General features: G+C 43.9%; 2 protein-coding genes across 5 annotated transcripts; both read left to right on the top strand.

Moving 5' to 3' along the window:
* The first annotated feature begins 385 nt into the window (after nt 1-385).
* LOC108035250 (CTP synthase) lies at nt 386-16,283 on the top strand. 3 transcript variants are annotated; one of them, XM_017110786.3, is made up of 4 exons: nt 386-771; nt 13,772-13,942; nt 14,022-14,523; nt 14,595-16,283. In XM_017110786.3, exons 1-4 carry the CDS (start codon nt 606-608, stop codon nt 15,634-15,636), a joined length of 1,881 nt encoding a protein of 626 aa, XP_016966275.1. In that variant the 5' UTR covers nt 386-605; the 3' UTR covers nt 15,637-16,283. The 3 variants fall into 3 exon arrangements, with proteins under 3 accessions (XP_016966275.1, XP_016966276.1, XP_016966277.1); XM_017110787.3 differs by lacking the exons at nt 386-771; nt 13,772-13,942; nt 14,022-14,523; nt 14,595-16,283 and adding exons at nt 8,015-8,214; nt 11,332-11,663; nt 12,263-12,412; nt 12,476-13,684; XM_017110788.3 differs by lacking the exon at nt 386-771 and adding an exon at nt 10,885-11,663.
* Nucleotides 16,284-17,152: 869 nt separating this feature from the next.
* On the top strand, nt 17,153-20,364 carry LOC108034578 (uncharacterized). Of its 2 annotated transcripts, none has more exons than XM_017109511.3 (7): nt 17,153-17,842; nt 17,905-18,056; nt 18,525-18,669; nt 18,740-19,150; nt 19,464-19,740; nt 19,814-19,920; nt 19,986-20,364. In XM_017109511.3, exons 1-7 carry the CDS (start codon nt 17,332-17,334, stop codon nt 20,279-20,281), a joined length of 1,899 nt encoding a protein of 632 aa, XP_016965000.1. In that variant the 5' UTR covers nt 17,153-17,331; the 3' UTR covers nt 20,282-20,364. The 2 variants fall into 2 exon arrangements, with proteins under 2 accessions (XP_016965000.1, XP_016964999.1); XM_017109510.3 differs by having other exon boundaries at nt 17,155-17,842; nt 17,899-18,056.
* Nucleotides 20,365-21,130: the final 766 nt, after the last annotated feature.

Here is a 21,130-nt window from a genome sequence, read left to right as displayed (position 1 = left end):
TATTACATATTAATAAATTCTAATTTATTTCAACTTCAATAAAGGTAAAAAATACAATCTTTAAATGGAAAAAAAAAAATCTTAAATGAAAAATTACCCTTAAGTTTGATGACATTTATTATAATAAAGCTCCTTTGCTTGAAAACTAAATAAAGAAAATGGAACACATGGATTAAAGCATTATATTACATTTATGAATACCAATTAGTTAAGCTAAACATACCCTGGCATTGTTATTTTCAATAAACTGATGGGTAAACAGAAATTCGATCTGTGTTTGTTTATCCCTCCGATTTCAAACGCAACGGACTTCGTGGACTTTGACTTTGCGCTGTTTACCAACACACGGTGAGTCACTGGTATTTGGGTGACTTCGCGGAATGGTCATACCGCCGGCGCCCCGCAGAAACGATACGTATTAAATAAACGAAATCCCGAATTCGAGGACCACGTGCAGCAAGAGGCGAGAAAACGGCGCAATTGTTGCTCGGAGTGGCTCAGATAACGCTAGATTGAGTGCCCACCGCGAATCGCCCAGGGTCCAACGCTAATCCGCGCGATTTTGTGCCCCCAAAGTTCGAGAATCGAGATTCGAGACGAAGAAGATGAAGTACATCCTGGTCACTGGCGGCGTCATCAGCGGCGTGGGCAAGGGCGTGATAGCCTCCTCGTTCGGCACCCTGCTCAAGTCCTGCGGCCTGGACGTCACCTCCATAAAGATCGACCCGTACATCAACATCGATGCTGGAACCTTTTCGCCCTACGAGCATGGTGAGTTCCCCAGCGCCTTTCGCCTTATGTTCGCTGTGTATAGTACGTATGCCGCGCCATTAGGGAAATGCCTGTCGTTTTATTTTGGCAAAATTTCAATATTTCGCGCATCTGTGTGTGGGGGTAGGCGACAGTGTGTGTGTGTGTGTGTGGGATGTGCAAGTATGCGCCTTCGTTGTGGCAAGATGCAGGCAGTTGTTGTTGCCAAAGGTCACGCGGATTGTTGTAGCCACATGGCGTGAGCGGGAGAGCGCGAGGTGGCGGTGTTGCCAAGCGGGGGCCAAGGCGCTCTCCCGCCAAAAAGAAAGTGCACAAAACAAACAATAAATTTTGTATGAGGCTCTGTAAATCGCATTAGCCACAGAAGCGGTGTGTTATGACTGCGGCAAAGGAAATTCTTTAGATGTACTCGGAAAAAATCAAAATCTTTATAGGCAAATGGTAATAAATAATAATATTTCCATTATTTAATGAGCCTTTGCCTTTGACTGGTCACAATGTTTTGTATTAAAATTTAAATAAAATTTCGTTTAAAATTAAAAAATTATATCACCAAAAATTATATTCACTTATTAGTCTAAAAAGCTTATAGTTTTCGCACAGTGCATAGGAGTGGAAGACAATGTGGCGTGTTTACCGTTTTTCATGTGGGTGTGTGACAGAGATAACTAGACAGCCCAGCCTAACAGCTGTTCGTCATGCCCACTCCCTCGCTCTTTTTCTCTCTCTCTTATCACTCTCTGAAAAACAACAACAAGTAGTCACACGTGTTTGGGATGGTGAACTTAAGCAATTAACTTTTGTTTATAAACAAATCAACTGGTTCATGAAAATAAATCTAGAAGCGCCTGGCAACAAGGAAGGCAAGCAAGTAATGCTAAATTTAGTTACTTGCGCATCGTCAGCAAAACTCGATTTAAGAACTCTCTTTTCCTACTTCGCTCTCTGTTTATGGCTCTCTCTTCGCTTACGAAATTTTCCTCCCTCAACCGGCAGACTTTGTTTTTGTTGCTATTGCTTGACATTGAAAATGAAAGTTTTTTTCACAGTTTCACTTGTTCTGCTTTGCTCCTTTCCTTCTTGTTTTTGTTTTGCTTTCCCTTTGTCCGTTTGCTTAGTGTTTTTATTTGCGGCAAGAAAAGGGAAACTGTTCAAAAAGCACTTAAAAAAATGGTTTAAATTGATCCGATCGATGAGGCGGCTTATTGAAGACTGAAGCTGAAAGTTGTGAAATTAAAAATCGCTCTAATCTCAGACTGGGTCTCTCGCGGCGATAATGCATTTCTATTCGAGTGCTTTTTTCAATGAAATGGAGCACAAAAATATAAATTACTCAATGGTGTTTTGTATCTTTGTTTCTGTTGCTCTCTCGCGGCGATAATGCATTTCCATTCGAGTGCTTTTTCAATGAAATGGAGCAAAAATATAAATTACTCAATGGTGTTTTGTATCTTTGTTTCTGTTGCTGCAGCTTACTGTACTTTTGTGCGTGTGTCGGTCGTTTCTCACTCACCATTGCACTCTCAGCCACTCTCTCACCAACTCTCCCTCCCCCTTTGCCTTCCCCCCCAAAAAGAACTTCCTCCACCAAAATGGCGCCAGCAACAAAAGCAACAACGGTAAATGAATAAACGGCACACGAACACACAAATGTATTTATGCAACGTGCGAATGCAATTACGATGCGTTTGCTTGCACGTGTGTATGTGTGCCTTTGGGTGGTGGGCGTCGCCGTGTATCTGTGTGTTGTGTATCTGTGTGACATGTGACGCAGCGTTGACCTGCACGATTTGCGAGGCCGCTCTACACGTGCGATTAAATAAATTAGTTAAGCTGAAAGCGAAAAACGTGTTTTGCGGTGGCAAAAAGATAACGCTATATTTATCTTCTAATTTGAACTAGCTTATCTGTGGGCAAATCACTTAGATAATCTGATGATTTCATATGTGATTTGATAACTCGAACGTTGGTAACTAACTTTTTTTCTATGCTTCCTTTTTGGCAATTACAATTTATTTTACTGACTTAAAAAACACATATTTTTAATAACCTTGACCTAGATCTTTAAGTTTCAATTTCTTAAACTGTTATTGTTTTCCGTTTTGAAAGATTGAAAAATTATTAAATTATAATAAGTATTTTACTTTAACGTATAAGTTGCAGAAAAGCAATATTAAAATTAAAAATAGAAAAATACCAAAAAAAAACATTTTTTAAAAGAAAGTCTAGGACAAACTAAGAGGTTTAGGGTTTACTTTTTTAAATAAATGTGAAATGAAAATATCTTAACATATCTTAAAACAATGCTTTAAAAAAGTATACTTTGTTAGTTTAAGTAAATAAATAAAAAATAATAATTTGACTCACCTGCTCAATTTTGTTGCACTTCAGGTGGTGTAAATAGGCCCGTGAAACTTCGATGAGCTGAAAGAGCGGACAGCTTATCTGCCTTCCACAACCACAACCACCTCCCGCTTAACCCCCCGCTCTGCCCCCCTCTAGAGGGGATTACTGTCTGTCGCCTGTCATCTGCATTTTCGCGCCCAGCTTCACTTTTTGGGGGTCGAATGGCACAAAATGCATTTCTGCTCATTTGTTGTGCTCACTGTTGTTGTTGTTGTGAGTTTGAGTTCGCTGCCGGCGCCGACGTCAGCCGCTGCGTCAGCGTCGACTGCGACTGCGGCACATGCGTGTGCTTCATTTGTTTTGCGTTAATTTCGCTGGTGTGAGTGTGAGTGGGTGTGAGAGGAGGGGGAGGGGTGCTGGAGAGGGGGGGGGGGGTCCGGTGGAGTGGGAAATGGCAAGGGTCGCCATATTGGCCGCTGCGGCCTGCCATCTTTCGAGGGTGTCTTCTTCTAGCTGCCGAGTGCCCGCTGCCTGGGCTTTTCGCGTGTGCTTTGCGCTCCGTCATGCTCCCCGCTGCCCCCCCGCCCTCTGCCCACATCCCGCTCCATCGGTCACATTAGCGCTTTTAGCCATAAAAGAGCCCAGCTGCCCCTCCCTCCCTTGCCCCTTCTGTCTGCCCGTTTGGTTGTGTGGCCGTCATCGGCGCGTCAACATCGTTAGCAGCTGTTGCTCTTTGCCTGTGCGCCATTAACTGCCTCCTCCTGGCGCCCCCTCTCTCTGCCCCCCGCACAGGCCCCCTCCCCTGCGCCTCCTTTTGGCCTGCATTTGCTTTGTTGCTGCCTTTCTGCTTGCGCATTCGTTACGCTCACGTTTCGCGACGACAATAATGCTTGGGCCTCCTCTGCCGCTGCCGCCGCCGCTCTGCTCCCCTTCCTCTTTTTCCACTCCAGCTCCTGCTCCGCCTTGTGCGTGTGCTGCCACATACAGTGGGTGCTCAGTAAGGAGACCAGAACGACAAGGGTCATTTAGAAAAGCTCATTGGAAAGTGCTGAGCTGGAAAAAAAATGCATAGGAAATTCCACTAGTTTTAATACAATTTCATATTCATTTGGTATTTTTAAGTAATTTTTTTATATATTTTTAAAGGTTTAAAACTAACTTAAGTGAATAATCTTTGAATTTGAACCCGGTTACCTAGGTCATACTCAATGTATATTTTTTCATCTGTCCTTATTAAGTCCTCTGTCTTCTTTACTCATTAGCAAATTTGGAGCATTTTCAAAAGAAAGAACGAGTGAGATAGAAAAAAAATACCTTAAATTTTTAATATCTTTATTTAAAGGTAAAATTAAAGTTTACGTAAATATAAATAATAAAATTTGGAATATATCCTCATGGATTTACTGGCCTACAAATACAGAGAGGTAACTAAGAGGACTTTTAAATGCATTTTGTTGACAAACTTTTTTCGGTTTTAAATAGTATTGTAATTTTTTTTTGCAATTTGCAGTATGGGATTCCAATTTTTTAGGTCTCCTGAGTTTGGGGGGTATAACTTTAGGAATTATTTTTTTTAAATTGTTCTAGTAAATTAAATTTTACCCTACATCTAATATAATCGAAGCCCCACTGTACTCATATACACATGGCCCGCGTGTGCGAGCTTTTGTGCGTGCGTGTGAGTGTGCAAAAATTAAATGGAAAATACCATTTCGCTGCGGCGGCTCTCCAACTCTCCAGCTCGCCGGCAGGATGTGACCGTTGCTATGCGTTGCTGGCCTCCGAGGTTGAGTGGCCGCCTCCCAGCGCCGCCCCCTGCCGCCCTGCCACGCCCCGCCCCGTTTCGCCCCCTCATTTGCTGCCGCACGCACACAAGACAGCTGTGTGCGTGAGTGTTCTATGGCTTCATAAGCTCCAATCTGCCGTCTGGTCAAAAGTTTGCCCACTTGCCGTAGCTTTAAGCGTGGCTCAGGGATCGCTTTAAGTAATTGCTTGGGCAACAATGAGGAATACAGTAGCATTAGCCTCCTCTTCAGGTCCGGGAGCATTAGTTGCGGCTTGATAGAGGACTCTTTTCGACGGAAAACATAGTAACTAAACCAAAAAATATCTTTAATCGTTAATGTTACGCATATAAAGACAACTACTACTTCTGCTGCTACTAATTCTACTGCTACTTCTGCTACAAGTATTTCTGATCCTACTTTTAATACTCCATTTTCTACTACCTTTTTCTACTACTCCCTTTTCTACTACTCTTTTTTCTACTACTACTTTTACTACTTACATTCGTAAAGCGTATTTTGGGCATAAAACCGAACTAATTTTAAATAATTTTTATAGGCATCAGAAAAAACCTTTTCATTTTACAAACTTCCAGGTTATTTCCAGGCTTAAAAAAACGTCATGCTTAAAAATCTCTAGAGTTACAAATAGTTTATTTTATTAGTACTTTTTAGTTAGTTAGTTACTTTTAAACTTACGAATTTTTAAGATTTGTCAACTATTTCTAAGAAACGTCTTTGGCTTTTGGTCCCTTAGGTGATATTATTTTCAAGCTTTCTTATTTATTAGTGCCTTTAAAACTTTTTAACTTACGAATTTTTAAGATTTGTCAATTATTTCTAAGATACTTTCTGGATTTTTGGTGTTTTATGCAATGTTATTTTCTAGTTTTGTTAATAATAAGTAGCTTCTTACGCAAATTCAAGTGCAAAGATACATTTTCTTGAACTAACAATAAAATTTCAGGAACGAAGGATAGGAAATACAGTATTTAAGTGTCTTAATTATGTCTATAAGCAAACCCATTCTTGGGCATTGATTAGGGAGGTCCAACTAGTGATAAGATGCGTTTTAAGTTCTTCTCGCGTCTCTTGCTTAATTGTGAAAAATGAAATTGGGAAATTCGGAAACTCAGGGCGGCTGTCCAATCGCACTTGCCCCTTATTATACGGCGTTGTATTACAACCTCGCCACCCACCGCCACCCACCGCCACCCACCTCACACTTACGGTGTCTGAGCGACAGGCGCCAGAAGAAGAGGAAGAGTGATGAGCGGGCAGCAGGAGAGGAAGTGGGAGAGGGGGAAGGAGAGCGAGGAGAGGAGAGGAAGAGCGGTGGCCGTGGAGCCACAGCCAAATTCACATCGATTCGCTTGGCCCGGCGTTTGTTGCACCGCCCCCGTTGGTTCTTCCTCTTCTGCTTCTGCTGCTGCTGCTGCCGCTGCTGCTGCCTCCTGTCGCGTGATTTTAACGAGCCTCCACTCCGCCCCTCGCCCTCCCCCCTTCATGGTTTATGCTTTTCGCTCGCTCGCTTCCGCGCGTTGATTGTTGTTGGCTGAGCATGCAGCAGGCAGGAAGAGAGAAGAAGAAGAAGAAGGAAGAGGAGGAGGGGGAGGATGGTGGAGCAGGGGGCGAAGAGGAGCTCTCGAGGAGAGCAGCAGGCCACCGGCTCCACCTCACACAGACAGCACGGCTGGCTCTCTCAGTCGCGTGTGTTTGTGTGTGTGTGTGTGGCCATGTGGCCACGGGTGAGTGTTGGTGGCAGTGTGTTGGTTGGTGTGCGTGTGCTGGATAGCCGGCAATAATATGCCCAAAAGCAGCGAAAGCAAAAGCAAAAGCAACAACACCGGGTGCCAGCGAGCAGAGCGAAGCAAATGGCGGCGGCCGTTTTTAGCGTTTGTGCGCGCTTCTCCACCACCAGCTCCCCCTCCTTCGCACTTCCCCCGTAGCCCCCCTCGACACTCACACACACACACGCACGCTCGGAGTATATATGTATATGTCGCGCCGGCAAAAGCAAAAGCAAAAGCTTGTGGCGTGGCTCTGGCTCTCGCCTGAAACTGAACTTAACTGCCAGCCTGCTGACTGCTCTGCCCCGCTGCCCCCCCGTTCCATGCCGCCCCCCGCCTTCCGGATAGCCTGCGCCTCCTCGCTGGCGTTTTTTGCGTTTCACTGTGCGCTTCTCATGCCCTCTCCTTTTCGTAGGGTATTTCGGTTTTGAGAGGAGTTTGGTTAATTGAGAGGAAGAGGGAAAATAACAAGTTCTTAAAAGTCCTGACATGAGCTATGATATTGTAAGGCCTTAAAAGAACTTTAAATGGAGGATATTATTAACGGTTAATGAATTAGGCTTTCATATTCAACCTAACAGTTAAATGCTCTGATGGATAGCCTCTACGGCACTATAATTCCCAACCGGTTCTAGCGTTTAATGTATTTTTAAAGCATTTTCCTTGATTTTCTTCGCTATATGTCAATACTTTAGTTCTTATATGACAAGCGTATACCAATTTTCGTTCTTTCCTACTCGGCCTTTCTGTAGTACCTTTTTTTTGTTTTTTTTTTTTTATACATATTATTTTGCCTGCCTGCTGCTGCTTCTGGTGGCTGTTTGGCTGGCGTCGTTTCAGCTGCCGCCGCTAGTTGGCACGTTTTGTTGGCTGGCTGGCTGGCTCTGGCTCTGGCTCTGGCTCGCTTGGCTTTTGGGGGGCTTGTGGACCTGGCCGGGGATTGGGCTTTGGAGTGGGAATGGCAATGGGAATGGGTCTACTACGACTGCGACTGGGCCTGGGTCTGAAACACGGCCTGCTGGCTGGCTGGCTGGCTGATGGCTTTCGGCCTGATGGCGGATGGCTGCAGCCTGTCGCAGTGGCAAATAGCCGATGGGGCAGGAGCAGGAGCAGGGGCAGGGGCGGGGGGCCATGGCCAAGGGGGCGGTGGCGGGGCAGAGCGGTCTGTGTGCGGCAGCGGTGGCGGCGCGTCAACGGCAGCAGGCTGGCAGCAAAGGCAAAAGCAACAGCAGCAACAACGCCGCCGCCGCGACAGCAGGCAGCGGCGCTTCGCACTTTGCTCTGCTGAATTTTCAATTTCAGTTGTAAGCTGACTGCAATCAGCAGTGGTTCGCATTTTGGTTCGGGAATTCGCAATTCCGCAATTCGGTTTTCCCGCTGCCCGCCCCCCGCCCCCCGTCCGCTTTTCTCGGTGGCATTCTCGCATTCTCGGCGCTCGTGAAAACGCTCTCGGGACATAACGGAATATACGGGCCGGCTGTCCGAGCGCACAAAAAACTTTTCGATTATTATAAACTTTGGCGGTAACCAACGAAGCCACACACACACACTCACGGGGACCACCCACTGGCCAACCACCCACATGTCCCGTTAGCTGCGACTCCTGGCGCGCTAATTTTTGCATACACATGTGTACACTCATGTGTGTGTGTTAGCGAGCGAGGCACGCACACGTGTGCGTGTGTTTTATTGATTTTATAGAGCCACTATATAGTTTAAACCCCGCCCGCCCCCCTTTGAGCCTATCGGTATTCCTTCCTTGCTCTTCATTCCTGCGGGCAGTGATTAAAGTTAAAGTTTTGAGGGGACTGGGATAGGATGGGAGGGGGAGAAACAGTAGTTATGAGTGAGAGTAAGGGGGAGGTATTAAAAGATAAGGGTAGATACTATGGAGCCTAAAGGCGATAAGGGGTTAATATTGAGGAAAGCTAAGCATTTACATCTTTTAAAACTATGAGAGAAAAGAGTTAGTTTGAAAACAAAGTCTTTAAGGGGCTTGATATGATAAAGTCATAAGATTATTCAAAAATGTAAGCTCTTCAAGTTAAAGAGCGCTAAATGGACATTTAAATCTTAGAAAAGAGAATTGAAAGGCAAAGATGGCGTATTCTTTGAGATAGTCTTTAAAATGTACGTTCTTCAAGATAGATTACAAGGATATCTTTCTTAATATTTTTAAAGTTAGATATCCAGGGATAATATTAGTAGGTTAAAGATATTGCTTAATTAGTTTCCCCAATTATTAAATTATAATACCAAATTTGATGGTTCACATTAAGGAGCAATTTCTTATCTTGATTAAAAACACAAAGGTTTTAAAATACGCATGAAGATAGGAAAGTATCTCGAGCCTAAGATTGGTTTTGAGAGAGAATACTGCGTATTCAGAAGATTCTCAGAGTTCTTCCTCCACTTCCAACCGATCAATACACTGCCTTTATGCCAGATCTGACCTATAAATAGTTGCAGAGGCTCGCTGATAAGCAGCGGGAAATCAAAGTTAGGGAAATGATGTCCGAATCCCCAGTGTTGGTCCACTTAGCTGCCAATTTCCTAGCCAAACAGCTTCCAGCTCGAGTGCAGCTGTGTGTGTGGGGCCTCATAACTTTCCACGGCGGGTCGAAACTTGTGAAATTCTTGGCTACCAGCAGAGGAGCAGTTGCTACCCAGCCAGCTCAGCTCCCCAATCACCTCGCCAGCAGCTGGGCCAGCTTTTCAGGCACCTCCCCCCGCCCCTCTTGGCGGCCCTACCCCCACCTAACACACTGTCGCCGGCAGTTTTTGCCCATAAAAACGGCAACGGCAACGGCAGCGGCAGCGGGCAACGACGAAAACGAAAATTTAACGACTGCGCAACGTGACGCATTATTTGTCTGGCTTGGCCTGGCCTGGCTTGGCTTGGCTTGGCTTGGTCTCTTGTCTGCTGCCTGCCGCCTGCTGCCTGCTGCCTGCAGCAAAGCAATAGCTGCCGCCAGAAATTGCTTTTGCTCGCTGGAATATACATACGTACATATGTATTGCGGCCTGTGCCTCCTCAGTCACTGGCCCATGCCCCTGCCCCTGCCCCTGCCCCTGCCCCTGCCACTGCCCCTGCTGCCCCGCCCCTGCCACAATACCGAGGCTCCACACTCCACGCTGCCGTTTTTAGTATTTCGCACTCTGTGCACGGCAAACATTTTTGCATGACTGAATGCCGCCGCCGCCTGCGCCTGACTCACTCACACACATCCACAGCCACCGGCGCAGGGGAGCACACACACAGCCACTGCGATGCACTGGGGCCAGACGATGCACTGGGAGAAAGTGCGTGCGGGTTTGGGCTTGGTGTTGGATACATTCTGGGGGAAGGTGACCTAGAACCTTTTAAAGCTTGTTTCACAATGAAGTGGCTTTCAAAACGGTTTCAGAGTTAAGAATATCATTTTCAGAACCTTTTTAGTGGTTCGAAGTTAGGATCTACTTTTTTATATATGATATGATCTGTATGATAACCACTGCTGATATGGTTAAAAATAAGTAGTATAGGTAAACTCTTTGAAATTTGTGGTGTTTTTTCTGGAACTTTTTCGTGCTAGGGGCAACCAACTCAATGGACGCTTTTGATTCATTCCACATTTCTTGTTAAAATACTTTTAAAAAATGGTTTACATTTATTATATATTTTTTTAACAAACTTTCGGTTTCAATGATAACCACCTATATTATTCTTTTGAGATTTCATTGTCAAAAGAACTTACCAAATTTCTTCTGAGAATGCAGAGGTATTAGGAGGTATGATTATAAAGGCTATTTATTGAAAATTATATGCCAATATAATATTTTTAATTTTTATGATATTCCATTTATATGTTCTTTATTTCAAAAACATTTTTTTAGGATATTTTTTAATCCTTAAAAATCATTCAATAGGACTCCTGTAGATATTAGAAGCTTAGAGCAATTTTTGTAAAGTTCTAAAGTACCAGAACAAAGTATGTAATATTTAATAATGTTATGGGTCTAATATGATTAATGCTTTTAAATTCAACTTTTAAGAACTCTTAACAATATAATATCTTCATCAATTTGAAGTAGATTGGGTTGCCTACTTTTTTGCTAGTGTATCCAGCGCAGTGCGGATGGCAGCGGAACCGGGAGCGTGAGCGGGAGCAGGGAGTGGGAGCAGGAAGCGGGAGCAGGCAGGCAGGCTCGTGGAGTAACCGTTGGCTGGTCTTGGTCTCTCGGTCGTCGGCGACGCCGTCTGTCTCTCTGGCCTTCCGTCCCTCTCTGTCGCCCCGGCCTGGCGTGTTTATAATTTGATTTCGCTGCTTCTTTGCTGCCCCGTCTGCTGCTGCTTCTTCCTCCAGCGTTGGAGCAGACGTGCCGTTTGGCGCGGGGGAGTGAGGGAGACGGACGTTGGGGAGCTGAGCAGAGCAGAGCAGAGCGGAGCGGCATTTCCTGTCGCCCAGCTCTTTTTGGGCCTATGCCTAAGCAAGGAATCTTAATGAAGTTATTGTGTTAACAGTTTGGGGAGCACTGGTGCTCCCATTGATGGTCACGGATCGCAGCTAAGGCTTGTGGGTTGGAGCGGGATGGTCTGCGTGAGTGACCAAAAAGCCTAACCCTCTTTATTGCTCTCATTCCTCCTCTCATCGCGTTAGAGATAAGTGGAGTGCGTGCGTGTGTGTGTGTGCCTGCCTTTGGAGCATGCATTTGGCGTTCACCGTTAGCCGGGCGGACAAGTGAAACAGCAAGAGCTGCCCATTGAACCAAGTGCGCGAGTGGAACAAAGACAAAAGAACAGAAGAAGAACAAGAACAGAAAAGGGAGCCCACTAAGATGGCGCCAAAAAAATCAACCATTGTGCTCAATGTGGAGCAGTTTATTCACGACATCGAGGAGCGTCCGGCCATCTGGAACCGCAACTTCCACTGCAACAAGGCCTTCCTCGAGCAGATGTGGGACGAGCTGAGCGGCGCGCACAAGCTGCCGAGTAAGTAGAGCCCTTGTTTTGGCCATGGCCAAGGAGTTCGCTCACAGTGTTGCCAACCTAGAGATTAACTTAAAGAAGAGGTTTTAAAGTTAAAAATATCAATAAAAGCACTTTTTATCATGTTGCTAAAAATAAAAAGTAAGAATTTTCAATTTATATCCCTGCTCAGTTTCATTAAAATTTATGAATACTAAAATAACAATTTTTACTAGCTGTTTAAAATTTAAATTTACTACAAGAATTGAAACCAAAAATTAATATTTTAATACAAATATGGGAAATACAAAACTAAGATCTCTTTTATAGGAACAACAATTTAGAAACATTTATATTGTAAAAGCAATCGTGAGTGTAGTTTTATTTTTATTTATCATATATATTATAAAATTCACCAACGAATACAATGCAAGTAGTGGCCTTTTTTTTTTATAAATATTTCTTTTAACCAAAATCAGCAGTTTCAATAATTGTTTTTCAAATAAAATAGTTTCCTGTTCCAATCAGATTTGGCGTTTAAATAGCCAAGTTGGCAACACTGACAATGACTCCAAACGCGAACAAAGAGGTTTCTATCGTTATACCCCCACTCTCTCTCCCAGAGATCGTGCTCAAGGCCAAGTGGAAGGGACTGCGGGACAATTTCCGCGTGGAGTACAAGAGGATACCTCGGGCGGATAACGGGGATTTTATGGTGGATCCCGCCACCTTCGAGTCCAAGTGGCTGCACTATTACGCTCTGCTGTTTCTAAGTGAGTTTGAAGGGGCTTTTTTTGTAGAAGGTGATCTATAATATGGCATTTCCCATCTATTAGCTGATCACATGCGCCATCGTTTGCCCAAAAACGAACAGGATCAGTCCTTCTACTTCAATCAGCAGAGCGAGGATTGCGAAAAGACGGTGGTGGAGCCGGATTTGACCAACGGTTTGATTCGTCGCCTGCAGGACAGCGACGAGGATTACGACGAGGAGGATATGGAGGCGGAGGCAGACGGAGAGGCCAGCGAAGCAACCATGGAGGAGGCCATGCCCACGCCACCGGCTGCCCACCAAATGAACCAAGTGAGCACCACGCCACTGGCCACGGGTGCTCTTAGAGCCCAGGAGGAAGCCCATCAGCATGCTCTGATCAAGGCGGGATTACTGCGCGCCCAGTTGATGGAGCTGGAGAAGGAGGCCGAGGATCTGAGCAAGAAACCACCGCCAGCGCAAGCACAGCAGCAGCATCAGCCATCTCCAGCGGCTCCCTTGCTGCAAATGCTGGTGGAACCACCGGCTGCGCATTGCTCTCCGCCGCCAGTGGTGACCACCACATCCGCACAAGTACAACAACCAGGATCAGCAGCTGTTTTGGCCCCGGCCACGACCACATCCGCATCATCAGTGTCCTCCAATGGAGCGCCAATGGGGGGCAAGAGATCTGTGTCGCCACCGCCACTCTACAATAAAGCACACCATCCGCTGGCCACCCTGGCAGCAGCTCACCATGCGGCCAAAGAGAGAAATGAGGATTTCGGAGCCTCCTCCGCAGTGGGCGGAACCGGCGATCATCTCAGCTTCACCCAACACTCCTATGCTAATGGACTGATACCCGCCCTCAAGCTGAAGCGACCACGCCTCTCCGAGGATAGCAACTTCAATGGATCCTCCACCATGGATGCTCCGCTCGTGCCCGAGGACGATGACTACCACTACTTGCTGAGCCTGCATCCGTACATGAAGCAGTTGACCGCAGCTCAGAAGCTCCGCATACGCACCAAGATACAAAAGCTCATCTTCAAGGAGCTCTACAAGGAGGATCTCGAGGAGTCCAAGTAGTGGAACGGCCCAGAAAGCCCCTAGACTAAGTCCAAGACTGTACATACGCCCTGTATTCCCTAGATCGTAAGCATTATACTTAGTTTGTCTCCATGCCATGCTACTTGATTGATTTCTAGTTGAGCGCCACTCCAAGGAAAGCTGGGAGTGCGCCATTTACGCCTAAGCACAAATACCTTGGAAATAAAAATGTAACTTTAAAATGTTTTAAGTTTTAACTTGTTTTAAGGGGTAAACTGGGAGGATTATAACTACTTAAACACTTAGTGATACATATATTGTCCCTTCTCAGGTGAGGTTTACGTTCTGGATGATGGCGCCGAGGTGGATCTGGATCTGGGAAACTATGAAAGATTTCTGGATGTCACCCTGCATCGGGATAATAACATAACCACGGGCAAGATTTACAAGCTGGTCATCGAGAAGGAGCGCACTGGCGAGTACTTGGGCAAAACCGTTCAGGGTGAGTAATAATAGTGAAGATTTATAATAATAATCATAGTGAGGAATAAATAAAAACCCATTCCCCATTTTTCCCGCAGTTGTCCCCCACATCACGGATGCCATCCAGGAATGGGTGGAGCGTGTGGCCCAGACACCTGTGCAGGGCTCCTCAAAGCCACAGGTGTGCATTGTGGAATTGGGAGGAACCATCGGCGATATCGAGGGCATGCCCTTCGTGGAGGCCTTCCGTCAGTTTCAGTTCCGCGTCAAGAGGGAGAACTTCTGCTTGGCCCATGTATCTTTGGTTCCCTTGCCCAAGGCCACCGGTGAGCCAAAGACAAAGCCCACTCAAAGTTCGGTGAGGGAACTCAGAGGTTGCGGCCTAAGTCCCGATTTGATTGTCTGCCGTTCGGAGAAACCCATCGGGCTGGAGGTCAAGGAGAAGATCAGCAACTTCTGTCACGTGGGTCCGGATCAGGTTATATGCATCCATGATCTGAACTCAATTTACCATGTGCCGCTGCTTATGGAGCAGAACGGCGTGATTGAGTACCTCAACGAGCGACTGCAGCTTAACATTGACATGAGCAAGAGGACCAAGTATGTAAAAAGTTCTTAAAATCCCTAGAATAATATATCTGTTATATCGACTAATTTCTGTTTTCCTTCAGATGTCTCCAGCAATGGCGTGATTTGGCCCGTCGCACGGAAACCGTTCGTCGAGAGGTCACCATTGCCGTGGTGGGCAAGTACACTAAGTTCACGGATTCGTATGCCTCCGTGGTGAAGGCCCTTCAACATGCCGCCCTCGCTGCAAACCGCAAACTGGAACTGGTCTTCATCGAATCGTGCCAGTTGGAGGAGGAAACTCTGCAGTCGGAGCCGAGCAAATACCACAAGGAGTGGCAGAAGCTGTGCGAGAGCGATGGCATCCTGGTGCCCGGTGGCTTCGGTTCCCGTGGCATGGAGGGCAAAATCCGGGCCTGTCAGTGGGCGAGAGAGAATCGAAAGCCGTTGCTGGGCATCTGCCTGGGTCTGCAGGCGGCGGTGATTGAATTTGCCCGCAGTAAGCTGGATCTTAAGGATGCCAACACCACGGAAATCGACCCGAACACAGCCAACGCCTTGGTCATCGACATGCCGGAGCACCATACGGGTCAATTGGGCGGCACTATGCGTTTGGGCAAACGGACTACGGTCTTCTCTGAAGGTCCTAGTGTCATCCGTCAGTTGTATGGTAATCCCAAGACGGTGGAGGAGCGACATCGACATCGTTACGAGGTTAATCCCAAATATGTACCCCGGCTGGAGGAGCAGGGCATGCGATTTGTGGGCACCGATGAGGACAAGACAAGGATGGAAATTATTGAGCTGAGTGGACATCCGTATTTCGTGGCCACGCAATACCATCCGGAGTACTTGTCGCGACCCTTGAAGCCATCGCCACCGTTCCTCGGCCTGATCCTGGCCTCCGTGGATCGTTTGTCTCAATATATTCAGCGCGGTTGCCGCCTGTCCCCGCGCCAGCTGTCCGATGCCTCATCGGATGAGGAGGAGAGTGTGGTGGGCTTGGCCGGTGCAACGAAATCGCTCAGATCCTTGAAGCTCCCCGGCACACCCAAAAATGGAATTTCAAATGGCTGCAATGGTAGCTCCAGCACGTCCGACGGCGAAGGCGCCTGCGGAGGTGTTGATCTTACCAACGGCCATTAATGAACTTGAGAACGGCAGTGCTCCTGTTGCTGTATCCTCCCAAGGTTGCGACAACAGGTGCATTTCTGGATGTGTATAGTAGGGTGTTGTCGATTTAAACATTTTTATGTTTTATTGAAGTGACATAAAGTAATCCAATACATTTTTCTTTAGTTAGCATAAGTTAAATATAATTTTAATTTCGTTTGGGATAGAAAGTAATCAAACTAGTATGAATATCAAACTTCATACTTCGGATTTTCGTATATTTTATATTATTTTCATATTATGTCTCTTAACAATAAAAAATTCTACAAGAGAAATGAACATTAATTTGTCGTTGTAGGAGTGCAGTACGTTTTTAGTTATACGAACTTTGATTTTATCGAACAGTTTTTAAATATGTTAATAATTTACAAAAGTTTTAAACTTTTACAAAATTAGTTTGAATTCTCTGAAATCGACTCACCCTGGTGTCAATAGCCTCGCTTGTGTCTTCTTGATCGAAAATGGATATAGTTTATAATCTCTCAAACCCATAACTTAAACTACCATAAAATGACTTGCTTCTATTAATGTTAAACCACATTTAAAGCAAACTAAACGAAATGTAAGCAATTACCTTATCTATAAATATTTTTAGATAAAGAATGAAATAATTAAATGTACTTCGTGTATTATTTGAATTTAGTGGGTACTTGGAGCAGTGTTGAATAGTACAAAAGTGTTGATACTACAACTATCCCTTTTTCTCTTCTGGCGGTTTTTCAGAAAAAAAATTCGTTGGGTTGGCGGAAATTTTCAAATTTGTGTTCAAAAGCTACCGCCTACCACAAATTCGTTCACAATTTTTAATGTTCTTCGTTGGTTTGCTAAATTTTTTTTGCATTGTCGAATATAAATGTTTTGCAAAATCCAAAAACAATTGTTTTAAAAATAAACTTAAGCTTTTTGTCACTAAATTTTGGAAACTTCAAGGCGTCGGATACAAGTAATGCTTTCTATTTATAAGGTCAGGCACGTCAATTCGAAAATGGGATTAACTTTTAGAAAACGTTTTAAACCTTTAGTGTTGTAAAGTTACTATGTACAAATTTATGTTTTTTATAACTATAAAATTACAAGCTTTTTACGAAATATTACTGCTCTAGTTCACTAAAAGTCACCAAAAATATATAAAATGTTATGAGTTTATTTTTATAAAAATTTTATATATTTTATAAAACTTAAACTATAGACAAATTCGAAACAATATTTAAAAAAAATATTTTTTTACATTCAATTTGTCGAAAACAAATTTAAAAAGGGTTAGTACTCTAATTTATTTTATCTTTTGGACCGCATCGCTTGAATTTCGAAAGAGCAGCGGAGAGTGAGCTTTTAGTGTAATTTTCTGCCTGTTGGCGCAATTAGTAAGGCGGAGAATTAATCAAACGCTGGTACTCGAGAATAATAATGGACGCTAACCCATACGGACTCGGATGCGGATTCAGATACCGGCTGGCGTTGTCAGACATCGGCCCGTGCTCAACAAAAATAGACAGGGCATACATTTGGGCTTGCGGCCGCGATGAGCAGCGATGGCTGGTGGCCAATTGAATCGAGGCGGATCGCGAATCTCAGACCAAGAACAATGCGCATTCTTCATTGTTCGTTCAATTGGGTAACGTGCTCTAGCTAATTTCGCCTTCGGAACACAACATAAACCCAGAAAATATGAGCCAGCCGGGTGTCCACAAAAAGAAGCCCAGGATTCGGAATCGCCAGAGGAACAAGATCAACCAGTTGCATCAGGAACAAGAGGAGGTGCCAGAGGAAACCGCTCCCAAAAGTGATGGTTCCCGGGAGAAAACTCCTCTTGCAAGTGTCCCCCCTCCGGTGAAAAGTTCTTCTAAAAGTGCAATCTCCCTGGTGGAAACATTGCTAAACAATGATCAGGTGCAAACCCCGCAAGAGAATGATACCATAAGGCTAATACAGCAACTGTTGCGTAGGAAATTATTGGCCAAAAATAGTGCAGCTCCCATTAGCAAATCGGAGCCAGTTACCAAATTAGTTAGCCCACCAAAAGAAATCAAAGCGGAAAAAGAAAAACCAAAGACTTCAAGTGCCTTAGAATCTCCCAAAGTTTCAGCAGAATCGAAGGCTTCTGGAAACCCATTCAAGGATGTGAAACCCGATGAAATGGATCAGCTGCTCAAGTGCTTGGGTACCAAATTGCAAAAGGGTTAGTGGAGTTTACGAGGAAAGAGTTTTAAATTGAAATAAAATGAATAATTTTAGGTACAGGGGAATCCCCAGCTGCCGCACTGATCAGCAATCTTGGCAAGCTTTTCAGCCAAGCTCCACCAAGCGATGTGGAGTCATCCGATGAAGAGGCGGAGGAGTATGTGGAGTACGTCTATAAGCCCAGACAATATTTCATGGCCTCGTTGTGCAATGTAGGTAGTATTCTCTATTTTAACTTAAATAGGCATTTTAGAATACATATTTTTAATTAAACGAATATGATATTCGATATGGCTTAATCAACATTTTTAATACCTATTCTATTTATATATATATTTATAATTTCGCATTTATTAATGTGTTCTAAAAATGTCAAAATATTTAGCAAGTATTATTTGATATAACGTTTTAATGAAAAATGCGATAGGAACTGTGAAGGACATTTCACTTTTTAATTCAAGCCTTTCAAAGTAAAGGAATATGAAAACTAAATATTAAAAACTAAAGACAAACGCTTTAAAAAAGAAGATAATAGACTTACAACCTTGTGTAATCTCTAAAATTCTCTACTCCGACTTATAAAAGACTAGACCAACGAAAAAGTGATTTTTAGTTGATTATTTTTGTAGTTTTTAAGTTTCTAATGATCCTAATAAATTCTTTAATCACCCGCAAAACAGTTCTGCAAGGCGGACCTGTGTGGCCAGAATCGGATTCCCTGCTCCCGCTGCGGGCTGAGCTACTACTGCAGTGGTGGCCACATGAAAGACGACCAGGAGCACCGGGCCCTGTGCTACGCCATTCGCCAAACGGTGGACCGGAATGGTGAGAGCCTGTCAGCGAGCCATAAATCACACTAATTGCCAATTTCACAATTTTTGATGGCCAAATGGAGGTCACGACATGTTCTACAAGTGCGGCGACTTCAGTGGCGAGCAGTTCCGCTCCTACCGCATCGTGTGCATCCGCCAGGTGGAGAAGGAGATGAATCGCCAGCTCTCGGCCACGGAGCAGGAGCTGCTCCTGTTCCCGATGATTTGTGGCGAGTTCAAGTGCCGGGAACACCGCTTCAACCGACTGTCCCTCTGCGGAGGGTGTGGCGAGGTGGCCTTCTGCAAGGACAAGCCGGAGAATCGCAGGAAGCAGGAGCACGCCAAGTGGTGTGGAGCCTACCAGCTGTTCAAGGCCTTCATCATGTTCCAGGCGAACTTCGGCCGGCTGGACCCGTCACTGCCCAATAAGGTGCTCAGGGAGCCTCCCATGGCCTGCTCCAACACCAAACACATAATGAAAAGGCTTAATTTCAGTAAGTAATTGCATTAAATATAAGATATAGATAGGGTTATCTAAAAGATAGATCTTTTAAAAAGTACGAATTCATACCAGAATTATTAAAAAAACATATTAAATTAAAATAATGATTTATTTTAAAGATTTTTTTAAAATATCAATAATTAAACTCTTTGAAAGCTTTATTTAACCTTTTTATATGGTTTACAAAAACCAATTACAAAGTTTAAACGATCTATAAACCCCTTTAAACGATTTTTTTTTAATATTCTCTATAAAAACTTATACAATTTTCGATAAATAAACCTTTTTTTTTTAACTTCCTATAGATGTTACAAATGAGTGCGAGTACGCAGCACTGACTCAAGTGTCCACAGGACCTTTGACCGCCTGGTTTGCCCTGAAACTCTGCGAACGTCTAAGGAGTTCTGAGGAGTTGACTCTTCATTTAATTGGAGCCGAGATCGAGTTTGAAGTGGATATGCTGCAGAAATGGGAACTGTTCCTGCTTCACATAATGCCAACCGTTAAAAGCCTAAATGTGGTGTTTATTGGACCCGAGCTTAATCCCAACAATATATCCTTTGAGCAGCTAAAGAAAATCAAGTAAGAGAAGAATTTTGTACTTTACTAAAGAAATATTTAAAATAATATTATATCTTTTAAAAATAACTTACAGATGTTGTCGACTGTGTAGAAAAGCCCAGAGAACTGTCAACTATCATTTCGAAAATGCTTTGTACCACGACTATTGTAAGGAAACGCATTTTCTTCAGCCCAATTTGGGTAAGTTCCTCTGTTTTTGTATGGTCAACTTTTATAATAATAATAATATCCCTCTTTATGCGTAGTTTGCTTTTTTAACTCTGGCCTATACCGATCCACCGGATTTGCCCTGGAAGATACTTGGCCAGACACCATTCAAGCCGCACTCAATATCAAATGTCCCATTGTAGTAACCTCGTATACAAAGTACGAGGCTCCTCTGGATATGGCGCACTTTATCAACCAATCGAATCGACATATAAATGTCGTTTTGCCACCGACCACCAATCCATTTTCTTCTGAGAAGCCAGAACGCAACTTTATATCAGATAATGAAGCTCCTTTCATGTTTAAGAACTTCTATTGTTTTGTTGTTGAGTGAGGAAACGAAAAGACTGTTTATAAAGAAAGTAACCTGTTTAAAAAAACCTTTTAAAATAAATATCTTAAGTTGTACTTCACAGCTTGACATTAAAAACATTTGTGATTTCAGATTTCCAGATTAAAGATTGCTTCATTGTTAATGAATCATTAGGCTTTGGGCTTTTTTTAAGTTTAAGCGTTATGACGCATTGTTAACAGCAACAGGAAACCACTTTGTTATCACCTCACCAATCTGTACAGTAAGCACTGGATAAAAAGCCAGAAAATGTATACCAAAATGTATATATTATAACTTTATGTATTTTTAAGAACTCGTCAGTGTGGAGACCCATTTAAGGGGCAGTTTATATTTGGAAAGTTGATTGCTCAAGGGAGTTTTTACTGTACAAACTCACGTGACATATGTAAAAATGAAGCCTGCCGCAAGTGGGCGGCTTTTGGTGGAAGTGTGACTTTATAAAGTTGAACTTGTTCCATGCTACAAAGAAGCCCCAAGTACAATGAAACGGTGAGCTTTCGGGGACGAAAAGGTGGAAGAGTCGTGCCACCGATCTTTGTATTCCCATGAGGCATGTGGCGTACATAGCTGCGGCTTTATTCAGCTCAATAACTGTGATACAACCGGCGATGAGAGAGTCTCAGTGCATTCTACGACCGCCAGAAGAGAACAAAAGTTCTTGGGCCTTAAGTGTGAGCGATTGTTTGAGTCGTCACTCGTCATTACAATAGAGTTCAAGATAATAGAACACTATAATAATTACATGAGGAAAGATTCTAAGAGCTCTGGCAATGTCAGTTGTCGCCATAAAAATAATTTGAAAATATTATTTATATGTACAAAAAAATA

This window comes from Drosophila biarmipes, chromosome 3L (assembly GCF_025231255.1).
Source record: "Drosophila biarmipes strain raj3 chromosome 3L, RU_DBia_V1.1, whole genome shotgun sequence".
NCBI classification, from domain to species: Eukaryota; Metazoa; Arthropoda; class Insecta; order Diptera; family Drosophilidae; genus Drosophila; species Drosophila biarmipes.
Note: the sequence above shows the minus strand (reverse complement) of the source record. Positions and strands in the feature narration are given on the sequence as shown.

Coding starts and splice junctions, on each gene's coding strand:
- LOC108035250 (XM_017110786.3), top strand. CDS start 606: ATGAAGTACATCCTGGTCACTGGCGGCGTCATCAGCGGCGTGGGCAAG. Junction 772..13,771: donor CTTTTCGCCCTACGAGCATG/GTGAGTTCCCCA, acceptor GTCCCTTCTCAG/GTGAGGTTTACGTTCTGGAT. Junction 13,943..14,021: donor CTTGGGCAAAACCGTTCAGG/GTGAGTAATAAT, acceptor TTTTTCCCGCAG/TTGTCCCCCACATCACGGAT.
- LOC108034578 (XM_017109510.3), top strand. CDS start 17,332: ATGAGCCAGCCGGGTGTCCACAAAAAGAAGCCCAGGATTCGGAATCGC. Junction 18,057..18,524: donor TCATGGCCTCGTTGTGCAAT/GTAGGTAGTATT, acceptor CCCGCAAAACAG/TTCTGCAAGGCGGACCTGTG. Junction 19,151..19,463: donor AATGAAAAGGCTTAATTTCA/GTAAGTAATTGC, acceptor AACTTCCTATAG/ATGTTACAAATGAGTGCGAG.